General features: G+C 41.4%; 1 protein-coding gene across 1 annotated transcript; it reads right to left on the bottom strand.

Annotated features, from left to right (window-relative positions):
- Positions 1-1,199: 1,199 nt before the first annotated feature.
- On the bottom strand, positions 1,200-25,136 carry kcnj19b (potassium inwardly rectifying channel subfamily J member 19b). The gene is made up of 3 exons (XM_001340292.8): positions 24,214-25,136; positions 15,495-15,711; positions 1,200-4,039 (listed from the first exon to the last, which is right to left on the bottom strand). The coding sequence occupies exons 1-3, from the start codon at positions 24,877-24,879 to the stop codon at positions 3,405-3,407; spliced, it is 1,518 nt and encodes a 505-aa protein (XP_001340328.2). The 5' UTR covers positions 24,880-25,136; the 3' UTR covers positions 1,200-3,404.
- Between the last annotated feature and the right edge of the window lie 1,977 nt (positions 25,137-27,113).

The following is a 27,113-nucleotide window of genomic DNA, read 5'->3' on the forward strand; positions in this document are numbered from 1 at the left end:
TGTTTAATGGAGAGAATGTTTTCAACACATTTCTAAACATGATAGTTTTAATAAATCAGCTCTAATAACTGATTTATTTATTTATTTTTGCCATGATGACAGTAAATAATATTTGACTAGATATTTTTCAAGTTACTTCTATACAGCTTAAAGTGACATTTAAAGGCTTAACTGGGTTAATTAGGTGTACTAGGCAGGTTAGTGTAATTTGGCAAGTTATTGTTTAACGATTGTTTGTTCTGTAAACTTTCAAAAAGAAAACTAGCTTAAAAGGGCTAATAATTTTGACCTTAAAATGGTTTAAAAATTAAAAACTGCTTTTATTGTAGCTAAAAAACAAATAAGACTTTCTCCAGATGAAAAAATATTATCAGACATACTGTGAAAATTTCCTTGCTCTGTTAAACATAATTTGGAATATATATAAAAAAGAAAAAAGAAAAATCAAAGGGGGGCTAACATATATATATATATATATATATATATATATATATATATATATATATATATATATATATATATATATATATATATATAATTTTTATAATTTTTTTTTTTACCAAAGATATTTCAGTTTGTAAATTAAATTGATTTCCCAATGCTTAAACTGTAAATCTCCACTCCTGACAGTTTAGTACATACAGTGTATTGATTTATAATAATACTCACTGAAATTGGAAATCCTTGCATTTGTCTGCTTCTTTTTATTTTCTGTATACTGAATGACTCTTTTTTTTTTTTTTTTGCTTATGGTTTGCATTAATGGGGATTAAATGCATGATCTCCCTGCATACCCTCCAGGATAAACTGTTCTTTTATTTCGCATGCTCTCTGGTCGCTTCCTTAATACTTGAATTGCATGGGTAATAAACAATCTAAGAGAACCTCTGTGCATCTAATTAAGAGTAATGGCGGTTTATGGTATGTCCATGTTCTGAGTTATTCTTTCTTGAAGGCAAATGGAATTACTTTCACTTCCACCCACTGCCTGAGGTAAAGATCACAAGGTTTCCAAGGAGATGATAATTAGTGCTAGCTGTAGACGATGCACATGTCTCTGGCCCTAAACACAGATGGGACCTAATGTAAATACCCTGATTGAAGGGCTCAATTACAAGCTAAATGGTTCATGCCTTGGTTTGCTAGTATGAGAACTATGAAGAACTGACATACTTGTAGATACCAGGAAGAAACTTCAATTTAACACCTTTAAACATATTTTATTAGGCTGTACTGTAGAAATGAATAAAGTATTAATTCAACTTCACCTTAATTATTAACTTTGTTGTACAATGTTGGATCACACTTTTTTTGATGGTCCGTTTGTTGAATTCAAGTTACAATGCATCCGGAAAGTATTCATAGCGCTTCACTTTCTCCAATTTATTATTATTTTTTTTTTGTTACAGCCTTATTCCAAAATGGATTAAATTAATTTATTTCCTCAAGCTTCTACACACAATGCCTCATGACAATGTGAAAACATTTTTTTTTTTAATTGTTGCAAATTTATTAAAAATAAAAAATCTGAAAAATCACATGTACATAGGTATTCACAGCCTCACAGCTTTGTTGATGCACATTTGTTGATGCACTTTTGGCAATTACAGCCTCAAGTCTTTTTCAGTTTGATGCCACAAGCTTGGCACACCTGTCTTTGGGAATTTTTGCCAATTCCTCTTTGAAGTACCTCTCAAGCTCTATCTGGTTTGATGGGAAGTGACAGTGTACAGCCATTTTCAGATCTCTCCAGAATTGTTCAATATGATTTAGATTGGGGCTCTGACTGAGCCACTCAAAAACATTCACCGAGTTTTTGTGAAGCCACTCCATTAATATTTTGGTGGTGTGCTTTGGGTCATTGTTCTGCTGGAAGATGAACCGTCACCCCAGTCTGAGGTCAAGAGCACTCTGAAGCAGGTTTTCATTCAAGATGTCTCTGTACATTGCTGCATTCATCTTTCCTTCTAACCTGACTAGTCTTCTAGTTCCTGCTGCTGAAAAACTTCCCTACAGCATGATGCTGCCACCCTCATGCTTCACTGTAGGGATGGTATTAGCCTGGTGATGAGTGGTGCCTGGTTTTCTCCGAACGTAACATTTGGCATTCACTCCAAAGAGTTCAATTCTATTCTCATCAGACCAAAGAATTTTGTTTCAGATGCCTTTTGGCAAATTCCAGGTAGGGTGCTATGTGTTCTTTACTAAGTAATGGCTTCCGTCTGGCCACTCTACCATACAGGTCTGATTGGTCGATTGCTGCACAGATGATTGTCCTTCTGTAAGGTTCTCCTCTCTCCATAGAAGAACGCTGGAGCTCAGACAGAGTGACCATCAGGTTACTGATCACCTTTCTGATTAAGGCCATTCTCCCCTGATCACTCAGCTTAGATGGCCGTTGTAGGTCTACAGACAAATCCTTCATCTTCATGTTTGTGCTCTGACATGCACTGTCAACCCTTGGACCTTATATAGACAGGTGTATGCCTTTTCAAATCATGTACAATCAACTGACTTTACCACAGGTGAATTCCAATTAAGCTGCTGAAACATCTCAAGAATGATCAGTGGAAACAGAATGTACCTGAGCTCAATTTAGAGCTTCACTGCAAATGCTGTAAATACTTATGTACATGTGATTTTTCAGGGATTTTTTTTATTCTTAATAAATTTGCAACAATTTCAAAAAATCTTTTTGTCACATTGTAATTATGGGGTATTATGTATAGAATTTTGAGGAAATAAATGAATTAAATCCATTTTGGAATAAGGCTGTGTAAAAAATGTGGAAACTGTACATGCCAACTAATTCTCAGTAGATTATAAGTAGACTGTTAGGTTGGGATTAGGGTTAGTGTAAGTTGACATGTTCTTGCAAAGTTTCTTATAGTCAGGGAGATATTAAGCAGCATTTTTTTTTATAAAAAAGCAGTATTCAAAAATCAATCAAAAAACATACATGTATCAACATTGTCTTTTAATGATAAATGGGAATGTGAAATCAAGTTTATATATTGCTGACAGAAATGTGACAAAAAGCCTTAAACAGTAAATCCAATGCATACTTTATTAATAAATATCCGGCTAAATAAATATTTGTTAAGTAACTTATATAGTATAAATAAATATGTGATATTTTGTTTTCATACAATAAAGGTGCTGAATTATATATTTTAAATTAGATGAAGATCATTTGAATTCGGATCGAATTCACAATATGTACAATGCTGATGCTCTTGAGGGGAAAAGCAATGAGTTTGATTGCTGACTCATTAAGCATAGAGAAGAAGAATCACAGTATAGTCCTTTTTAAATAAATATTATTCAATAGTAAATGATTTCAAGAATTATCTCTACCTCCTAGGCCGCAATGTTCAGAAATAAAGGCAAACATTAAGACCAATTCAGTGGTCTGCGTTCATTCTGCGCAATTTAGCAGGGAGATTGTCCTCTGGTCGGCTACTAGAACCAGGCAATAGGTTGAGACTTGGGCCAGGTACTGGAGCAGGCGCTGAGAGCTTTCTGCGATGCTCCAGTTCTCCTGCTGACTGGGTGTGAGTCTCTGAACCCATCTTAAGAGGTTTGAGACGCAGGTGATTTTCTGTCTCTCCGTGACCCACCAGGGAACCAAGCCGCTGTACCCTGAGAGGCAGATCACCTGTGCTGCTGGCCTTTTCTGTTGGCTGAGGACTTCCAGTTTTGAGGACCTCTTTTCCATTCTTAGAGCACATACGCTGGAGTTTGCTGGGTAATTTACTTCCAGGCTCATCAGAATGAGGAACCCCATCTAAAGAAAAGATGCGCTCTCTGCGACGACCTTCAATCAATGTAGGGGAGAGAACAGGACCAGGGGAGGGCAGGGAGGACTTTTCATCTTGTTCCTTCACACTGTATGGAGGAGTGGGCACCTCAAATGTGTTGTGGAACTGTGAGTAGTCGACTCTGAAGAATCCTTCCTCTAGCGACATGACTGGTAGAAAGCGGTGACCCCACAGCACTTCATCCTCTGTATAAGAGGTTCGAGCTTGACACGTCATGCCTGAAAGGGAAGCCAAGGATTCATGTTACAATAGAGACTTGATTCAGTTTATTTTGCCAAAAATGACCTCATTTAAATAAGTTAATACATTCAACACAGGCTCATTGAAAAGCCCTGTTTTAGTATACATACGTAAAATGAATGCTATGAGGAGGTATAATGCCAAAAACAAATGTAAATGTAAAAACTTTTGTTATTTTTTTACACTAATGATAATTACAGGGACATATAATCGAATAATAAAGGATAAGTCACCAAACTGCTTGTCTAAAATGTCTATAATTTGTAACCAAACAGAGTTAAATAAAACATGCTTCCACAAAAAGAGGTAAAAAGCAATGCAAAATCAAGGTAAAGCTATGTGTGTCCAATGCACAAATCACTTCTGTTTGCTTTTGAAATCTCTATCAATTGATTTGAAGGTTTAAAACAGTGGTTCACTAGATCAGGGTTTCCCAAACTTTTCAGCTCGTGACCCCCAAAATAAGAATTCCAGAGACTCGCGACCCTCACTATCCTCGGAGATGGTTATAAACATACAAACTTTGCACACCAAGTTGTACCAATAGAAACTATATAAACAAACATATTGACAACACAAAAAGTGTCACAGTGTAACAACCATATAATTTTTATAGTCATTATTTATTTGTTTAATTTAATAGTAACTTAATTTAATGAGAATTGTGGGCACAATGTTTACAGCACAAGACTATTCTTGATTCATTTTTGAAGACCGCCACTTGGAGATCATCCTCTATGTTCAGTCGTGGCCTTTATTTTTAATGTATGTGAGTGCTGTAAAGGTGTCAAAGTTAAACATTTTGTGGTAAAATCAATCTGCTGCAACTAACACTATTGCTGTGTCATTAATCTAGCGTGATAACCCCAGGGGTCACAGTCCAACGGAAAAAGGATTGAAAGGTATTGTTTTTTTTTATTTGCATTGTTTTCATATAACTATTGAATACAAATTTAATCTTCTGCAGGTTATGGATAAAATATGGCAATTCTAACAGTTTATTAACATGTATGATATTTTTGAAAATCACAAAGCGACCCCCCACCCTTATTGCCTCACGACCCCCACTTTGGGAACCACTGCACTAGGTGATCTGTATGACAAGCACCACCTTCTCGTGGACCTGCACAAGAGGAACGTATATCTGAACCCTATAACAAAATGCACCCTTTTTCAGTATTTACAAGTTTTTTTAGATTCATAAAAATATAGACAGTGCCCTCTAGTGGACCTGTCATTTTAAACGTGCAGCTAAACATAACCACAAAAAACTTGTTTTACGTTTCACAAAATTGTAGCCTGGGGCACATACAGATACTTCCAATGAGCCTGTGTTAAAAATATTAAATCAGTGCATTTGGAAAATATTCAAAGCGATTCAATTTTCCCACATTTTTTTATGTTACAGCCTTATTACCAAATGAATTAAATTAATTTATTCCCTTAAAATTCTACACACAATACCCCATAATGACAATGTGAAATTGTTGCAAATTTATTAAAAATAAAAACCTCAAAAATCACATGTACATAAGTATTCACAACCTTTGCGGTGAAGCTCTAATTTGAGCTCAGGTACATTCTGTTTCTGCTGATCATTTTTGAGATGTTTTAGCAGCTTAATTGGAGTTCAGCTGTGGTAAATTCAGTTGATTGGACATATATTTGAAATGGCATATACCTGTCTATATAAGGTCCCAGGTTGACAGTGCATGTCAAAGCACAGACCAAGCATGAAGACAAAGCAGTTTGTCTCTTAGCGCAAGGCTGGGGAAGGTTACACAAAAATATCTGCTGTTCTGAAAGTTCCAATGAGCACAATCGCCTCCATCATCTGTAAGTGGAAGATGTTTGGAACCACCAGGACTCTTCCTAGAGCTAGCCAGCCATCTAAGCTGAGTAATCAGGGGAGAAGGATCTTAGTCAGGTAGGTCATAAATAATCCAATGGTCACTATGTCTGAGCTCCAGCAATCTTCTGTGGAACTTACAAAAGGACAACCGTCTGTGCAGCAATCCACCAATTAGGTCTGTATGGTCATTTAAAGGCATCTGAAAGACTCTCAGACATAAGAAACAAAATTCTCTGGTTTGATGAGTCTAAAATTAAACTCTTCGGAGCGAATGCCAGGTGTTAAGTTTGGAGAAAACAAGGCACCGCTCATCACCAGTCTAATACCATCCCAACAGTGAAGCATGGTGGTGGCAGCATCATGCTGTGGGGATGTTTTTCACCAGCAGGAACTGGAAGACTCGTCAGGACAGAGGGAAAGATGAATGCAGCAATGCTCAAAGACATCCTGAATGAAAACCTGTTTCAGAGTGCTCTTGACCTCTGACTGGGGCGATGCTTCATCTTCAAGCATGACAATGACCCAAAGCACAGCGCCAAAATAGCAATGTAGTGATTTCACAACAACTCTGTGAATGTCCTCGAGTGGCCCAGCCAGAGCCCAGACCTAAATCCTATTGAACATCTCTGGAGAAAACTGAAAATGGCTGTACACTGTCGCTTCCCATCCAACCTGATAGAGCTTGAGATGTACTGTAAAGAGGAGTGGGCAAAAATTCTTTGCTCAACAAAATATTAAGCAAAGGCTGTGAATACTTATGTACATGTGATTTTTCATTTTTTTTTTTTTTTTATAAATTTGCAACAATTTAAAAACATTTATCACATTGTCATTATGGGGTATTTTGTGTAGAATTTTGAATAAATAAATTAATTTGATCTATTTTGGAATATGGCTGTAACATAAAAAATGTGGAAAAAGTGAAGTGCTATGTATACTTTCCGGATGCACTGTAATAACATTCAGACAAGACCTTTTTAGGGATATGATTCCTGCAGAAAGTAACTAAACCATTTTGCTGATTTCACAATGTTAATAAATAAAAGGGGATTCTTAAAGGCGGAAAATTATTGGATTATGTGTAATAAGAGAATTTAATTTAGTACAGGAAAATTGTTTCATTTAGTTTATCAGAATGGTTTTTACTGATGTTTACTTGTATTATTTTTATTCAAAAACATATAACAAAATAATATAATAATTATAATCTATAATAATATACTAAAATAATATTACCATATAATAATATAATATTAAATAATAAAAAAAAACAATAATCATTATGGTATTAAAAAAATCTAACATTACATAATTTTAGGTTGCAAAACATGGTGGCTGCATTAATAACATCCACATCTAGTCAGACAATGTTGTGCATCCTCCACTGATTGTCTATGAACCCAAAAGGCCAAATCATACACCCGGCGAAAAAGGCACAAGACATGCACAGTCCAGCGAAATCCTAATTTTCAGGTTCTGCGCCACGTTGTTTAAATAGCAAATCCATTTGTGCCACTTTGTGGACTCCTAGGTGTCAGTCTATAAAGGAGATGTGTTAAGGCGCATTGTTGGCACGTTGCTATTTTGAGAAACTGAAATAGACCACACCATTGACCGAGTAGAAGCTGGTCTAAAGTCCAGCACAGAGCATGTTAGTTATGTACCTATGTGGGTTCAAATGCTTAAAAATTAAAGAGAAAGTAAAGAGGCTGATAGTGAAGAAGATTTTATTCTCTCTGTGTGAAGTATTTTCTAAGTGTAGAGCAGTTAATTTTCTCTTCTCAAAATGTATGGAGTGTTTGCAGCAAACATGCCAGCGTGTGTTAAAATTACAGTGATGTATTTGTGTAAGATGAGTATGTCTACACAGGAGCAACACTAGGAGAAGTCTTTGCTGAAGAATGATTGTGTAGAATAACTGAATATGTAAAGCACTGATTATATATGTTAAATACTTGTATGAAACTATATGTGTCAGAAGCTAGAGTGAGTAACATGTTATCAAGTGATTATGCTATCATGACAATGTATGTAAACACTTAGTCCTTTTGCATAAGTTGCATCTATGGAGAGAGAACTTTGGTTTCAAAACAGTTGCTGACATGACATAGACCAGTGACATCTCACTGACCATAGCAAGCTGGCTGAGAGCCAAGAATAGCAGGACCACATAAAGTAAAAACTTATCCAAAAAAGGTCAAGAGTTAAAACAAGACACCTAGGGGTGTGGAAAATAACCTGCATAAAGATTGCGGAAAACACAGAGATTTTAAAAGGAGCAGAGAAAGAGAGAACCAAAGAAAGGAAGTGTCCAGGAGAGACTTCAGAATACTCTGGGGTCTGCTCTGCTCTTTCTTGGCTTTATTATGGAGAATAAAGTCTATTTTCTGATATTCAAAACCTCCAGTCTGATAATTGATAAGAATTGATAAGAAGTCGAATTACGACAATAGGAGGAGGCTTGTTCTTTATCCTCATGCTGATATTTTCTCTCTAGCGAAGCATTCAGTTCCCCTTCGGGGGGAACTCCAGCACTATAAGTGGATTTGATGTTCTAAATCCACGTATGGGAGATTCGGTTCAGAAGCTACTCGTCTGAAAGAGTATTGAACGGGCCAATTAAGAATGAATTGGCAGCGCAAGCCTGCGCAGGTGTGCGGCATATGCAATCAACTGAGTATATAAGCACACCTGGCGCCAGCAGACGCTATCCTTTTCGCTTCAGAGACTTTTCTGATCGAGCTTCATGAGGGTTCCTCCTGCCGTCTACAGCCACTTCGAGCGAACGAGTGTCTCCCGGTCCAGAGCGAGTCCACGCAGCGGCAGATGGTCGAGCTGGGTTTCTCCCTTGCCTGGCGTCCCTTTGGGTCCGGTCCGGTGCGTATTGTTGCAAAGCATCCTAAAAGAGCAACACAGTCGTGCAGCACGTCCTTTTCAGGACGGCGCTCCGACTGTGCGTTTCTGGTTGCGGGGGATTCCTGGCTCCGGATGATGGGCACGATCACTGCATTACATGTTTGGGGGTCCAGCATGTTAATGTGGTGCTCGGGGGCGGTTCATGTCGTCACTACGATGCCATGACCGTCGCGCAGTTGAGATCGCGGCAAACTCTCGTGAGAGAGCGAGTCACCCCAGTCGCCTCCTGTTCTGCAGCGGGCGCTCGGGCAGATCTGAGGGTTCCAGCGAGAGATAATCCGCCGCCTAAGGGCTCGCGGACCTCTCGCTCCTCCAAGCGCTCCATCTAAGCTTCGGGCGCTGGGAGTGATCCGTCTAATCAGATGGTAGCTCTCATGCTCGCTGACACCAGAGATCAGATGTCCTCCGCGGCATCAGAGGGTGGGCTTTCATTGTCCGACGATGATCCGGACCCGCTCGCCCCCTTCGGGCAGGTGAGCGCTGTCAAAACGGACACTGAAACGGACGTTTTAGCCGTGCTTTCCCGGGCTGCTTCGGCCGTGGGTTGGAGATGGTTTATCCCCCAGCTCCGCGGCCGGACCGACTAGAGGGGCGTTCCCTTCTTCCCGAAGACGCACAGTAGGCTCACGCGGTCTTAAAGAGCACCTTTTTTCTGCTCGTGCTGCGTGTCCCTCCACCCTCACCACTCTTGGTGGTGGAGCGGCCAGGGGGTATGTGGCGATTCCTCAGGTTGAGTGTGCGATGGCGGTTAATCCGCGCAGCGCCTCTTCTTGGCGGGGTCTGCCTCGTCTCCCATCCAAAGCCTGTGAGTTTTTGGCTCCCCCGGAGCTAGAGCTTACAAAGCTACGGACCAGGCTGCATCCGCCTTGCATGCGATAGCCACCGACCAGCGCTACCAAGCGCAGGCGCTGGCCGAGCTGCATGAGGGTGGGTCCAACCCAGGCTTATGAGCTTCGCACCGCAGCCGACTAAGCTCTTCGGACTACTAAGTCCGCTGCGTGTGCTTTGGGGAGGACGATGTCCACACTAGTGGTCCAGGAGCCCCACCTCTAACAAAACTTGCGCAAAGTTGACAAAGTCCGCTTTCTTGACTCACCCATATCCCAAGCTGATCGGCGACACAGTCTGCGAATTCACCCAGGAATTCGAGGCAGTGAGAGAGCAGTCCGATGGGTGATGTCTAATCGGCGGCCCCATAAGCCCGCTCCGCCCGCCGTGCCATCCATACCTGCTCCTCGCCGAAGGCACCCGCCTACGAGAGCTGCACCGCCCCCGCACTCGCCTCTGGCGAAGCGAGCGCGTTGAGCACCTCGGAAGCAGGCAACTCCCCCTGCCCAGAACGCCGCTAAGTCTGGCAACGGACCGCGAAGCGTCCCTGGGACAGGTCATCTGGAGAGGAGGGAACTTGCTCTTTCCCCGCTGGAGGGCGGGGCGCCATTTCCAACGGCACTTTTTACTGCCATGAAATGAAAGGGCACTTTTCCACTTCTCCGGAGGTGACAGCCCGAAATCTGCCAGTTTGAGCTCAGCTCTCTAGCTCATAGGTTCGGTGCACTCCGCCAGTGGCTCACGGGCACTGCAGGCCCTGCCAGCCTGGGACGCGCCCCCTCTCAGCTCGCAAGGTCTGCATGCTCCGCCAGCGGCTCACGGGCGCTGGGGGGACGGTCTCCCTTCTCCCAGCCCCCAAGCCCCCCCTCCGGAGTCAGGGTGCAGAGCCAGAGCGAATCGCTCTCCTCCAGCTCTTCTGTGGGACCCTCGCGCTCCCCGGATCAGCACACCCGCTCCGCGCTGCCCCTCCGCGGGTACGTCAACGATTGCTGCGATGACGTCATTAGCGAGGGCTCTGCCTGCCTGGTTAGCACGGGCCAGCCCCTCGCGGTGGCTCATACGCACGATCAGACTCGGCTACGAACTACAGTTCTCCAAACGGCCTCCCAGGTTCACGGGCGTGTGTTTCACCAGGGTCAATTCCCTGTCCGCCCCTGTCTTGTGAGAGGAGATTGCTGCCCTCCTGGCGAAGGGTGCAATCGAGCCGGTACCTCCAGCCGAGATGGAGAGCGGGTTTTACAGCCCGTACTTCATCGTACCCAAAAAGAGCGGTGGGTCACGGCCAATCCTAGATCTGCGCGTTTTGAATCGCTGCCTTCACAAGCTGTCGTTCAGAATGCTTACGCAGAGGAGCATCCTCCGATGCGTTCGTCCTCAGGATTGGTTTGCAGCCATAGACCTGAAGGACGCGTATTTTCATGTCTCCATTCTTCCACGCCACCGTCAGTTTTGCGGTTTGCGTTCGAATGTCGAGCATGGCAGTACAAGGTCCTCCCCTTCGGGCTCTCTCTGTCTCCGCGGGTCTTCACCAAACTCGCGGAGGGTGCCCTAGCGCCTCTGCGGCTTGCGGGCATCCGCGTACTCAATTATCTCGACAACTGGCTGATTTTAGCCCACTCTCGGGAGCAATTGACTGCGCACAGAGACGAGGTGCTCCGGCATCCTTGGGGTTGCAGGTCAACTGGGAAAAGAGCAAACTCTCCCCGGTGCAGAGGATCTCTTTTCTCGGGATGGAGCTGGACTCGGTCACCATGGTAGCGCGCCTCTCCGGAGAGCGCGCTCGCCTGCTGCTGAACTGTCTGAGGGAGCTCGACAGCAAGTTAGTGGTCCCACTGAAATATTTTCAGAGGCTCCTGGGGCATATGGCTTCCGCTGCGGCTGTCACGCTGCTTGGATTGCTCCATATGAGACCACTTCAGCACTGGCTTCAAGATCGAGTTCCGAGACGCGCATGGCATGCGGGCACACACCGAGTCTCTGTTACTGCGCTGTGTCGCCGCACCCTCAGCCCCTGGAACGACCCCTCGTCCCTGCAGGCCGGTGTGCCTCTGGGACAGGCGTCCAGTCATGTTGTTGTTTTGACAGATGCTTCCAGCACAGGCTGGGGAGCCGTGTGTCGCGGGCATGCAGCTGCGGGCCTGTGGGTAGGTGCCCAGCTGCATTGACATATCAATCGCCTAGAGCTGTTGGCAGTGTTTCTTGCTCTCCGCCGTTTTTCTCCGGTGCTGGAGCAGCAACACGTGCTGGTCAGGACGGACAGTACAGCGGCGGCGGCGTATATCAACCGCATGGGGGGTATGCGCTCTCGCCGCATGTCTCAGCTCGCCCGCCGTCTGCTCCTCTGGAGTCACCCGCGGCTGAAGTCGCTGCGCGCCATTCACATCCCAGGTATGCTCAACCGTGCAGCCGATGTGCTCTCACGGCAGCAGATTTACTCTGGAGAATGGAGACTCCACCCCGAGTCTGTCCAGCTGATTTGGGCGCGATTCGGGGAGGCCCAGATCGATCTGTTTGCTTCCCCCGAGAACGCTCATTGCCAGTTGTTTTACTCCCTGACCGAGGGCTCTCTCGGCACGGATGCACTGGCCCACAGCTGGCCTCGGGGCATACGCAAGTGTGCGTTTCCCCCAGTGAGCCTGATCGCGCAATTAATGTGCATGCTCAGGGAGGACGAGGAACAGGTTCTGTTAGTTGCGCCCCTCTGGCCCAACCGGACCTGCATATCAGAGCTCTCCCTCCTCGCGACGGCCCTCCCTTGGCAGATCCCTTTGAGAGAGGACCTACTTTCTCAGGGACAAGGCACCGTCTGGCACCCTCGCCCCGATCTCTGGAACCTCCACGTGTGGTCCATAGACGCGAGGAAGACTTAGGTAATCTGCCGCCCGCGGTGGTTGATACCATCACTCAGGCTAGAGCCCCCTCTACGAGGCGCGTCTACGCCCTAAAGTGGAGTCTATTCACTGAGTGGTGTGTCTCTCGCAGAGAAGACCCCCGATCTTGCCAGATCAGTGTTGTGCTCTCTTTCCTTCAAAAGAAGTTGGACAGTAGGCTGTCGCCCTCCACTCTCAAGGTTTACGTTGCCGCCATCTCCGCTCACCATGACGCGGTGGCTGGCGGCACCGTGGGAAAGCATAACCTCATCATCCGGTTCCTCAGAGGCGTTGACCGAATTAATCCAACTCGCCCCCCTCTCACGCCCTCTTGGGATCTCGCCCTCGTTCTCACGAGCCTGCGATTTGATCCCTTCGAGCCACTCGATACGGTATCTTTAAGATTTCTGTCCCTGAAGACAGCTCTGCTGGTCGCGTTGGCCTCCATTAAGAGGGTCGGGGACCTGGAGGCATTTTCGGTCAGTGACTCGTGCCTGCAATTCGGGCCGGGATTTTCTTACGTTATCCTGAGACCCCGCCCGGGTTATGTGCCCAAAGTTCCTACCACTCCCTTTAGAGATCAGGTAGTAACCCTGCAAGCGCTGCCCCCGGAGGAGGCAGACCCAGCCCTGTCCTTACTTTGTCCAGTTCGCGCTCTGCGCATTTATGTGGACCGTACTCAGAACTTTAGATCTTCTGAGCAGCTCTTTGTCTGTTATGGTGGACGGCAGCAGGGAAGTGCCGTGTCTAAACGTTTATCCCACTGGATTGTGGAGGCCATTTCATGTGCTTATTGAGCAGAGGTCAGCTGCGCCCCCCGGGAGTGTGTGCGCACTCCACTCGGAGCGTTGCATCCTCTTGGGCGTGTGCGCGCGGCGCTTCTTTAACAGACATTTGTAGAGCTGCGGGCTGGGCGACACCCAACACATTCGCAAGATTTTATAATCTGCGAGTAGAGCCGGTTTCCTCAAGGGTGTTAGGTACCTTTGGTGATTGAGGAAACAACTCGGTAGGTGTTGTACACGCTTGCGGTGCCTTTTTTCCCTAACACGGAGAGATGTGCACCCTCCTGTCTGTCAGTAAAGTTCCCCATTTGGTGAGCCCTGCAGATTCCTCCGAGGCCCCCAGCACTGACTCAGCGGAGGAGTCACTTGCTGGCCCATTACGTTGTAGGTCTGCCCGCTGGTCAGCCCGCGTTTTGGGTATAAGTGCCTGCTATGGCCGATCCCCGCTGGTGATTCCCATATGCTTTCCGCCACGGTTAAGTTCCCCCCCCTGGGCAGACCCGTGCTTTCCCTATCTGCTAACCACCTTCTTATGCGCACTCCCCCTTTTCAGGGTTAGTCCATATGTAATTCCATTTGTTTCCCCCTATTGGGTGCGGATGGTCTCCGCAGCGTCCTCCCTACTGGGATGGCACGCTTCCCAACGTACTGTCATATATTCCTAGAATTATCTAGACGCTAGCGACTCCCAAAAAAATATACCTATTCCGTAAAGCTTCTTTTGAAGTGGGATAAGTTAGGGCCAAGGGCACGTTGGAGGACCGCGCCTCTCACGATCTGGGTGCGTCACGCTTGCCTGACCGCTCTCTCATGTTGGGTGTTGGTAAGGTGCAGTCATTATGGCGCTTTCAATGGGCTCCCATACGTGGATTTAGAACATCAAATCCACTTATAGTGCTGGAGTTCCCCCCGAAGGGGAACGTTCGAGGTTACTAAAGTAACCCTTCGTTCCCCGAGGAGGGGAACGGAAGCACTATACTCCGTCGCCATAATGACTGTCCCTTAGCTGTTAAAAGTCTCTTCAGCTTAAAAAGGATAGCGTCTGCTGGCGCCAGGTGTGCTTATATACTCAGTTGATTGCATATGCGGCACACCTGCGCAGGCTTGCGCTGCCAATTCATTCTTAATTGGCCGGTTCAATACTCTTTCAGACGAGTAGCTTCTGAACCGAATCTCCCATACGTGGATTTAGAACATCAAATCCACTTATAGTGCTTCCGTTCCCCTCCTCGGGGAACGAAGGGTTACTTTAGTAACCTCAAACGTTTTTCCACTTACAAAGTCCGCCATGTAAATAGCAAATGCGCCATGGCGTGACACAACTGACTCTTAAAGGGAATGGGAGATGAGACTCTGATTAGTTTAATGCACGTTATGCTAAAAACACACCCATAACTCATTAAATGAATAAGTACAATACTGTTAGACCATGAGCCAGTTTGCAATGCATATTTGTCCATCCTTTTTCCATCCTTTCCATCCTTAATGCTTTTGCACCACAATCTATAGAAATTGCATCTAGATTGTTAAAATAGAGCCCAAAATGTATAATGTCATGAATAAGCAGTGTGTGTGTATTTCTAACAATAGAAAAAAAGAAAAGAAAAAATATATAGTTTCCTATTTCTAAGGAATCTAAGTATTGTGCTCATGTTTGTGCAAGTTTTGAGGTCAAAATCGGTGGGGAGAAAATTGATTTGTGAACATTGAATCTTTTATGAAAGGCCTTGCCTGCTATGTAAGAATTTTGAAGCACATTTCAAAAAAATATACTAGTGAGTGTTTTATAAACACAGCTGGGTAGGAAAGCAATTCCTCATACCAGTTATTAATTTTTATCATAATGTGTTGTAATATTTCAAGGATTTTATTTGTTGTAATGCAAATTATGCAAATTACGTTTTTTGATGAGTGAAAATGTTAGAAAATGCTTTCCCAAGGGAAGAAATAAAATGTTTGGTGTATGTCCTGTTCCACCAGGACCGATTGTGACCAACAAAATCACTTTATTGCATTATAAATTATTTTATTCTCATCTTATATGCAAAATTTTTTGCCTGCAAGAAAAAAGAGCACGCTTCTAACCCAGAGGAAACATCAAATAAATTCAAGCTGAAAGAAATTGGGGATGTACTTCTTTCTCAGAACATATTTGAGCAAATTCGAAAAAATATATAATAACCTGTAGTTTCCACGATTCCTTCCAGGATGACGACGATCTCAAACTGTTCGTTCATAAGGGAGCGCTGGGACAGGTCAAAAAAGGGGCTATTGGAATTGATCTCGTGACATATTGTGAGGGGTGAGACGAGGAAAAGTTGGTCAGCACCAGTTCCAAATCCAACATCCAATTCCCGCTGATCCAATGGTAGAAACTCTCCCTCTGGGGTTTGACGAGACTAGAGCAAACACATGGTGAGATACACTGTTAAGACACATTCTCAATTTCTCTTTTCATATAAAAGAATTTGTACATGCATATTTAATCTCAGTATATACCTCAGAGGATTGTTTAAATATCAGCCTGTGGTATTCAGGGATAAGCAAAAAATCCATTGTGCTCGCTGATAATGATGTTTAGTTGCGCATGCTGTCTGTGCCGTTGTAGCACGATTCAGTGAATTATGCAAATCAGGTAACAGCACAAACATGCCCAAAAATAAGTGCTGAACACAGTTTGCATGATGTAACTGCCCACAATCTAACAGATTATGTGTTAAATTGGAAATGATATAGTGAAATGTAATCAAATTTTCCATTTTAATATGTAATTGGAATGCTTTTAAGAACTGTTTAAGTTTTTATGATGGTAACTGCAATGCCAGCTTCCCACCCACGGCCAAAGCTGAGGTCATCTTGGGCAAAACTATAACTTGTATCATTGTTTTTGTTTTTACACGGACATATATTTATTTACAAAAACAAGGGGATCTTCAGGGGTCATCCATGGTTTGTGTAAAGGTTTAATACCTTTACACTTAGCCATGTGTTCCCATATTATCGTTACGGATTGGCAGTGAAGTCAGCGGGGTTGGCTGCCTGTGCTGAAGGCCACAGATGGTGAACAGACTGAGAGCTCCAGTCACGGTGGTGTTCCCAGGGAAAGAGTGAGAGTTTTCACAAGCATAGATGCAGTGCTTCTCTTTCTCTCTCTCTCTCTCTCTCTCTCTCTCTTTCTCTCTCTGACACACACACATACGCACACAGACACACTCTCTCTCTCTCACACACATACAAATGTTCTTATTTTAAAGGATTTTTAAGCATAAGTGCAAAACCTTCAAGGGGGAACACAATATGTGTCATCTGCCAGTGTGATAAAGGTAGTGGAGAGACATCTGCTGACAGTCCCTGCTGTTGCTTAAACTAAATGTGTGGATAGCACTTAAGGCTGCACAATGTATCGTTTCAGCATCAACATCGCAATGTGCACATCTGCAATAGTTACACTGCACATAAAGCTTTTCTTACCTTTTTTATTTATTTTGTTTATAGTCCAAATATCTAAAATATTTTTTTTTTTTTAAATCAGGAATAATAGACAAGTAAAGAAATATTGTCTTGTTTTCAGAAATAATGATAGGAAATTGAGCATGATTTTTCTTAAAACAAGCTAAATAATCTTATTTTAAACAGAAAATAATATTATTTTGCTTAATCCATTTGCAGATTATTTTCAAAATAAACGATCTTAAAGTCTGACATTGATTCTGAAAACAAAACAATATTTTTACTTATCTAGAAAATGCTTCTTGATTTAAGAGTTTTAGATATTTGGACAAAACATCTAAGTAAGAAAAGCATTGTGTGCAGCTTTGTAAAGTCACAGGTAAATGTAATTAATTTTCTAATTTAAAACTAAATTAATTTTAATTTAGTAAAAGTTAGACATTTTCAGGGAGTTAACAAAAATTCGGGCACCATAAATTATGTTGTTTTGAGGTAAAAAAATGTATTTATTTATTCAATAAAAATCTCTAAAACCATATTTTACATTTGATTACTGATTTTCTGTGCCTAAATAGTTTCTAGAAAAACTTAAAATAGAGCCATAGATTAAGTCCCCTGAATTATTAGCCCCCGTTTTTTTTCCCCAATTTCTGTTTAACGGTGAGAAGATTTCTAATAACAGATTTATTTTATCTTTGCCATGATAACAGTAAATAATAGATATTTTTCAAGACACTTCTATACAGCTTAAAGTGACATTTAAAGGCTTCACTAGGTTAAAACTAGGCAGGTTAGGGTAATTAGGCAAGTTATTGTATAATGGTGGTTAGTTCTGTAGACTATCGAAAAAAATAGCTAAAGGGGCTAATAATTTTGACCTTAAAATGGTGTTTAAAAAATTAAAAACTGCTTTTTTTTCTAGCTGAAATTAAACAAGACTCTTTCCAGAAGAATATATATATATATATATATATATATATATATATATATATATATATATATATATATATATATATATATATATACATACATATATATATATATATATATATATATATATATATATATATATATATATATATATATATATATATATATATATATATATATATATATATATATTATTGCTTGAAAAAAAAACTTCAAAGAGTATTAATAATTTTGATTTTAACTGTTTTTAATACAAGAGATTGTATTCATTTCTTAATAAATATTGCAGAAAAACAAAAATCACAATATCCAATTTTCTTATTTCATGACAGCTCTAAAACCCAACCTACACCACATACAAAAATAGTAATAATATTCCCTTGCATTATTACAAATGAAACAACTAAAACGTGGACATGCAAATCTTTTACACTCTTCAATCACAAAAAAAAAAAACACACTGCAATATCTACAGGGTGGGCCATTTATATAGATACACCTTAATAAACTTATTGGGAATTTCACAAGAAAAACAATGGTGTGCTTGTTTTAAATGTAACTTTTATTTTTGAATCCCCCTGTATTTTCAAATGAGCTGTTGACATGGTAAAACCTAAACAATAAAAAATAAAAATTTATAAAAACAAAAACATATGAAAAGGAGAATGCCCTGAACTACTGAAATGTAAATAATACTTTATGAAAAAGGCTGTTTTTGGTGATGGCAGCTTAAAGACGACTCTCATTTGGAGAATGAAGCCACATGCTTTGCTCACGTGTGATTTTTTTTTCAAAGGCTTCAACAGAGTAAAAATCTTGATGGTTCTGTGGGTCTTGTCTATCCAAACTTTTCTGTATTTTGTATTTTCTATTGGATTCAAGTCAGGTGATTGGCTGGGCCATTCTACAGCTTGATTTTCTTTCTCTAAAACCATTTGAGAGTTTCCTTGGCTGTGTTTTGGATTATAGTTTTGCTGAAATGTGCACTCTGGTTTTATCTTCTTAATCCTGATAATGTAGATGTTGAACTGAAGCAACTATTAATTTGCAATGACGAAGTGCAGAGGGTTGCTGATGAACTACTTAGAGATTTCAGCTGTCTGGGCTTTCACTGCCTTTTTACATCTCTTTTTCTTCATGCGTTCAGTAGTTTTTTCCTGTGTCATTTCATTTTATTACACAACTTAATTTGTAAATTAATTAGATCTGTTTTCTTTACATGGATTTATTTGGTTGTTATCAACATCTGGTGAAAATTTACCTTGAGAAATATGCTTTCTGAGAAAAATGGTGATGTGTTGAATACTTATTTTCCCCTTACTGTATATCTCCAAAGCTGAACATAACTTTTTAGTCATTAGTGTACATAAACATCATGACATATTCTGTCAAAGTAATATATATATATATATATATATATATATATATATATATATATATATATATATATATATATATATATATATTAGGTAAAAAGGTTACATACAAAGGAAAGTAACACACAAATGCCCACAGCCAAGACTAGAGCTACTTAAGTCAAATACACTTGTCAAACTTTGCAGAAACAGCAAAAAACATATCAAAGGCTATGATAAGACACTTTTTGCCTTAGTCTTCTTTTTAAATCAAAGCTGTGAGGAGGCAAGACAGCTCCCTGGAGTTTAAGAATTCTGGAGTTTGGGGAAAGGAGCTACGAGACTAATATTCCCTTCGTTCCTCACAGCTCATCCACAGCATGAAGTCCCTGATGATATTTAATCATTCCTGTCAAATGCCTTAGCCCAAGATGCCATAGAAAGCCCTGCCATTCAATTTACAAAGCTCCAGGGACGCAGTTTGATCTCACTAACATCTTACCATATAAAAGTGCACAGGATTTTTCTTTAACGGTGCCATAGAATGCATTGATACAATATATTAAATAGTTCTCTGATATATATAAAAGGAAAGAATGTGGATTAGAATGTGGCTTAGGTAAGTGCAAAATTTCCCCAGACATTATTGTACATGTCTGTTTACAATTACAATATGATATGGTTGATTTTGACCATATTTGAAAGCGTTGTTAATATTAATGAACTCCACTTTGATGCTCAAGCAACTCATGTCCCTTATGCTCCCACACATAACATATACTAAAAGTACACATGGATGCCCTTCTAGCTGCAACCCAATGGGAAACACCCATAAACTGTCATTCACACACATACACTAAGGACACTTAAGCTTACCCAATTTACCTATAGCTCATTTCTTTGAACATGTGGGGGAACCTGGAGAACCCGGAGGAAACCTATGTGAACTCAGGGAGAACATGCAAACTCCACACAGAAATGCCAACTGACCCAGCTGAGGCTCAAACTAGCTACCTTCTTGCTGTAAGGCGACAGCACTACCCACTGTGCCACCATGCCACCTCCAGTGTCCTATTTCTTAGGGGTAAATTTTGAAGCCCTTCCCCTTCACACTCTGTTTCAAGGGCCAAGGGGAAGGGGAAGGAGTTGGGGCAGAAAAATACAATTGGGATTGGGCCTTCATGATCCCACATGGATCATCAGTGTCTGTTTTGTTTCAATTGGCCTGTTTTTAAACTCATGAGATTTACATAAAACGAGGAAAGAATAGTGTTTGAGGCTAATGTAATTCCCAATGTATTGAACTATTATTATTCAGCTATGCTAAGGTATATCCGGATTTTCATTCTATAGCACCTTTAAATGACTGCAACAAGAATCATGCCAAAGCCCTGAAAGTACAACATGCATTTGCCAATTTAGATAGATTAGTGCAAGAGGTTTTTGTTTGTTGTGTTCTTCAAAGGTTTCACCCTAAAGGGAAAATATCATTTACTCAAACATAAGTTGTTCTTCAGACCCATAATAAAAAAAAATTAAGATATTTTTAATCAAATCCGCTATATTTCTGTCCCTTCATTAAAAGCTGACTTACCCGAAAGACAGATAAAGCATATAAAGTGCAGTTAGAGCGAAGAATCAAAATGTTTCTTCCTCATACCGTATAGACAGAAAAACAAACAAAACAATTTATACTAGCAGGTCAAGCATGGTTTCCCCTACATTCATTCTTCCATGGCGTGGCACCACACTAAAATTCATCCCACCACAGCTACATTATAGCTTCTCAATCAAAATATTCAGTTTTTTTTTTTTAAATAGCGGGTTATAATCGCACAAAAACATATTAAAAGTTAGGTAAATTATATTAGCGTGAACTTTTCCATTTATAGCTGTATCACTTTACATCAGGATGCATTAATGCCGCTCTGTAGGTCTATTTAAGACATGCATAAATATTCTAAGTCCAATCTAATAAATGTTCGATACTTACTCGTTACATAAACGCACTAAATCACATTTCAGCAACGTTTATTTGAGAGCGCACAAGAAAATCTGCACTTGAGCAGTGTATATTTGAGGGTATGCAAGACATTTTGTACATGAAGAGGAAATCAGCATGCAAGCAAAGAGATTTGCATGCTTGTATTACATGAATCTGATTTGGACTTGTAATACTGCGCTCACGACATTTGTGATTGATATAATGCCATAGGTAGTTGGTAGATCTGTGTAAAAGGGCCTGCCACCACAGCTGGAAAAAATCCTAGAAGAAACACTGTCAAGATTACCTTGCATGTATAGAACAAGTGTGTAAAATTTGCATTGTACGGAGGGGATGTGTCCCCATGTCTACACGTGCACCAAGTCAAGTTCGCTACAAGTTTACCATAGCATACTTTTAACCAAGGCTGTGCTATTAATTATAATTCAGTTTCGTTTTTGGCCTCTCATGATTATTCATGATTATGATTCATGATTATGAAAAAATAAAATCAGGATAAAACAGTTAAATTGCTAGTAATTGAAGTAATGATGTCTTCTAGGAAGACTTGTATTTAAATCCTTGACTGACTTGGATTTATTTTTATTTTATATCTTTACAAGTGTTTTAAAGTGTTGGAATTTAGGGTAAAAAGAAGTTAAATAGAGGAACAAAAATCACTGAGATACTGTATAGGGGAGCGCAGGGCACAAAGTAATGCGGGGTTAAATGTAACAGAGTTTTAAGGTATTTGCTTAAGGTATTTGCTTAGGGTTAACCATGCTTCCATGGTTTTCACCACAATGCCGGCAGACGTCTTCCTGACAATTATTGTAAAATTTAGGTGAGAAACACAGGAGAAACCATTTTTGCAGCATAACAGTATTTTTATCATAGTCAATATTTTTATATTAAAAAAAAATCTGTAAACGTATGTGAATAAAATCTTATATTGTTGTGATTGCCATCTTCTAGATTAAAAGACAGTTTTGAAGAAACCATGACACAGCGGGGTTAGTTGTGACAGGGTGTTACAATTAAGCCACACACTATTGCACACCAATTAAACTAAAAAAAATATTATTGGAATTTTAAGTCTAATGTTGAGAACTTTTTAAATAAAATAGCTTTTTGAAACACAAAATATGTTTAAATAGAAAATAATATATATTTTATTGCTAATAATGCAAATGAATGCATTATATATTAATGGATAAATTGCTAATAATGCAAACAGATTCAAATGTGTTAATTCAATAAACAAAAAGATAAATAAACATACTGTGCTATGTAGAATAAAAAAAGAAATGTGCCAACTACTGAGGAAATAAAGCTGCTATTAAACTAACTGTGTGAAATCTGCCTTTGTAAGCATATGTTACAACTAGTCCCCTGTCTGTTACAACTTATCCCGTAAGTGGGGTAAATAGTAACATTTTTAATCCTGGCACTTTTGGCAATACTGCACAGAAACCATAGGTCCAGCGATCATAATTCCAGTGCCCATTTGTAGGAGAGGCTTGTGTGTTATTGGTAAAAAAATTGGTTTGTCTAACCCTAATACTTTGTTTATTAGTTGACCAAAACCAAAAAGTGTTAATTGTGCTCTGCTCTCCCCTATATATATCATTATTTAGATTTTAAAGTAGAAACAATAGGTAAATGTAATGGAACAACATGAAGGGGGGTTTTGTAAATGATGATGACGGAAGTTTCATTTTTGGGTGGACTAACACATTCAGTTGTAAATTTTAATGACTCCTGATTTACTGTTTAATTCCCATACTGCTGATTGTAATCTTTTTTAGAGTGCTCCAAAGGCAGCCTGGCCCTATACAAATACTGGTTAGTTCATTTTCTCTAAAATTGGCAATAGAAAACAGTTAAAAAAAGCAAATGGGACTGTAAATTTAAGAGGCGAGACAGAGTGCTTACGCTGCAAGCCACTCTGAGAGGAAGTGATGTGCTGCTGTTTTTTTTTTTTTTTCCTTTTTCAGTGTACTGTATAGGACAGTAACGGACAAAGGGCATAAGGGAAGGGAGGAAGGTGCTTATGAAGTCAACAACCCGTCATCCTGCACTCACTGCATTGCGCCTGCTATGGTGTGGAGAGAGCCATGTGTCAATCAGGCTCTTCTTCTCTCAAAACATAGCCTCCCACTCTGTGCTAAACAGCCCACCTCTGTGCTTCTACTTTTTTCCATTTTGCCTTTTTTCTCTTGCTCATTTTTTTTTTACATGGGGAAGCGATGGTGAATTTAAATTTAGTGTGAACGATATGTAATCAGAATGTTTGTGTTTTCTGTAAAAGCAAAACGATAAAAAAAAAAACATTTTACCATACACATCTGTTAAAACTTTGGTCTTTTTTCACATAAATGTCGTAGTTTCTGCATGTTGCCTTGAGATACAAATTTCCATTCCTTATGAACTAAAATATTAATAAAAAATAAAACTATTGTTTATTTATATGCTTATTCATTTCTTATCTGCGTGGTTAAAAGCCCGGGGGATATGTGCTTTTATCAAACAATGCATTGCATTTGCTTAAGCGATTATGTTTTTGAATACGCAGACGTGTGTGATTCGTTAAGTTGGCATATGATTTTAAATTGTGATTTAAATTGTGACCTTGTACCTTACCAAGTGTTTTTCATGCTGTCACCTTTGAAGAGCCATTTCAAAGCTACACCCATCTGTCAGTATTTCAACTTTACCGACAGTTTCCCAGTGCAGAAGTAAATACTTCTGTGTCCAAGAAGCATTTCCCGCGGGAATCCATAAAATCCGAATGGGAATGTGTCCAATTCATTTACGCGCGTCATTGGTCTTTGTACTGAGAGCAAACAAGATTTTATGCAAATCAGAGACTGCTGAGATCGGATTGCATTACATTAGAGCTGAAAACACGCATTAGCCAATTTTACAGTATGGCGAGCTTTGTTTAAAATCAATGCGATCTCCCCTCCGCATGTGTCACGCGAAGCATTAAAACATCTCTTCTTGGAGACAGTCGGGCGGGTAACAACATTTGGAACCAACCGCACAATTTTATGTAGATACATCCTTTACAGCGAGATGACCCTTTGTGCACCTAAACCTGTGCGCAAACACACACATCACCATTCACAAGGGTTCAGTATTAACATTTCAATATTCATTTTCTACAAACAACACTATACCTTGATGAGCTTGCACCTGATTTGCGCCGACACCATGTGGCTATTCCTGAGATTTCCGACTCTAAACATGAGGCAGAGCTTCCCGTCCCGTTGTGAGATGACTGCGTCCTGGCTGAACATGAGGGTCTCTGCGCGTTTCTTGGGCTGAGACATCTTAATAAACATACAGCCGATGAGAAACGCGTCCACGATGGAGCCCAACAGCGACTGAAAAAGGAAAAGTATGATGCCCTCCGGGCACTTCTCTGTTATATATCGGTACCCGTAGCCTATAGTCGCCTCAGTCTCAATGAAGAAGAGAAAAGCTGATGGAAAGTTGTAAACGTTGGCGACGCACGGCGTGTACGAGTCGTCGTGGCCGTGGCCGAGGTCTCCGCGGATGTACGCGATGATCCACCACATCGATGCCATGATGAGCCACGCGACCGTGTACGTTAAAAGGAAAATTAGCAGGTTCCAGCGCCACTTAAGGTCGACGAGCGTGGTGAAAAGGTCAGAGATGTACCTGCTGGTCTCCCCACCAAGGTTACCGTGCTGGACATTGCAGCGCCCGTTTTTCTCCACAAACCGCTGACGCTTCCTTTTAGCAGGGGCAGAAAAGGACATGGCCCGGTTGGTGTTCACCACCTGATAGTCTTCGCCAAATTTTCTGCGGATCGCGGACATGATGCTCGAGCCACAATGGTGTGAATAAACACGCTAGAAGTGTCTCAAGTTTCACGATCCCCGTGGCACTCCATCGACGAGCGGTCAGCCTTTAAGTTGATTATTTAAAGAATATCTACCTGCCGTCCTCTAGTTATTGACATGTATGGATGCGCAAAAGTAGTTGACCAGTTAAAACAAAGCAAGTGAATCCCGTGTCTTTCCCGCAACTTCTCTTAGCGAGATGTCCGGTGTAGATAAACTGCGGCACTGTATCTGAACTGACGCGCGCTTCTTCTTTCTATTAGCTGAGGGAAACAGGCAGAGGTTGGGCAAGCGTGTGTGTGTGTGTGTATGTGTGTAAATCACTGTGAAGCAGTTGTAGTGTGAGAAGGAAAGGGGTCGTATCTCTCAAGCGCTTGTCTGCTATGAAATACTAGCATTACAGTGCCATCTGCTGAGCGAATATCCATTGATTTTAACATCCGCTGTAGGTCACACAATGTTGCCTAAGAAAATGATTATGAAGAAAAGACATGATTATCAAAATCTAATCTTATTTACACGAATTTGCATAGGTTGTATTTATAAAAACAAGCCAGATATCCACAATTGCATGTGTAATGAGAAAAACGCTTCGAGAAAAGCTAAGTGTAGGGCTCAGTTTATTCAATCATTCATTTATTCATTTTCTTTCTTGCTTTGTCCCTTTATTAACCAGGGATTGCCAAAGCGGAATGAACCAGGAACTTATTCAGCATGTTTTATGTAGCAGATACCCTTCCAGCCGCAACCCAATACTGGTAAACACCCAAACACTCTTGCACACACATATGACCAGTTTAGTGTATCCAATTCACCTGTACAGCATGTCTTTTCCGGCAACTTAGCTTTCTGCAACTCTCGCATGGTCGCTCACTAAAGCTAAGCATGGCTGTGCCTGGTCAGTACCTGTCAGAGACCACATGGGAACGCGAGGTTGCTGCTGGAAGTGGTGTAAGTGGGGCCAGCTGGGGACCCTCAACCTGCGGTCTGTAATGCCCCAGTATAGTGAAGAAATCCTCAGTGAGCGCTGTCTTTCAGATGAGGCTTAAAAATAGGACATTGTGTTAAAAATCCTAGAATTTCCTTCAAGAAAGAGTTGGAGTTTTACCCTGGCATCCTGGCTAAATTTGCCTACTGGCCTCTGTCCATGATACCCTCCTAATAATCTCCATATAATATAATTGTCTTTATCACTGTCTCCTCCACACCTCTGAAATCTGCACCTCATTTTTCTGATCCTTCTCCTCAACTGCCCTCCTCCCCCGTTTGCCGTTTACTTTCACTTTCTTCCGCGACTCCCCAACCCTCTTCACTTTCGTCTGGGACAAACCCCCCCGCTCTTTACTTTCGTTCGCGACCCACTTTTTGTTTGTGACAACCCCCATACCAACCCAACTCCCCCAGCTCTGCACCTCTACATCGTCGGGGACATGCTGGATCTGTTACCCCGATCTGTTGCCAGGACCTCACAATTCACAAATTAAGCACTGCTTTCCACCAATCAGCGGGTGTGTGGTCTGGCGCAATATGACTGCCGTCGCGTCATCCAGGTGGATGCTGCACACTAGTGGTGAATGAGGACATCCCCCTAAAAAATGTGTAAAAAGCATATTTAGTGTCTAAAAAATGCTATAAATGTAAGGAATTACTATTATTATTTGGAATGTAGGGCAAAGCGTAGCACTCGGAAGAAACCCACACGAACACGGGGACTTCAAGAGTTCCCACTTAGATATGCTTGGCACTTATAGCAGGTTTGGCATGCTGTCCCGGGAGAGAACCCCCGGAGATATTTGAGTCCAGGGCTCCCGCCCGGTCTAGAAGCATATCAGAAGGACCGAGATCAGGTAGGTCTCGATCGCTCCCCCTTTAGAAGGGGAGAAAAAGGAGGAGATGGGGTGGAAGGGGGTATTCTTCCAAAATGAAGGTAGTGCAATGAGGAGAAAGTGATCCATTTATATTAAGCTAGGATCATTCTGATTGGATTATTACTGATTACGGATGAGTGGCCAGCGGTGCACAATCATATCACATGCTCCTCTCGAAATTAGTTTATGAAACTTCACAACATGCAAACTCCACACAGAAACGTCAACTGACCCAGCCGGGCTTGAACCAGCGACCTGTGAGGCGATTGTGCTACCCACTGCGCCATGGTGCTGCAGCCCAGTTGTTTATTACTGAAATAAATTAAGTAGCCTTGAATTGTT

This window comes from Danio rerio, chromosome 12 (genome assembly GCF_049306965.1).
Source record: "Danio rerio strain Tuebingen ecotype United States chromosome 12, GRCz12tu, whole genome shotgun sequence".
NCBI classification, from domain to species: Eukaryota; Metazoa; Chordata; class Actinopteri; order Cypriniformes; family Danionidae; genus Danio; species Danio rerio.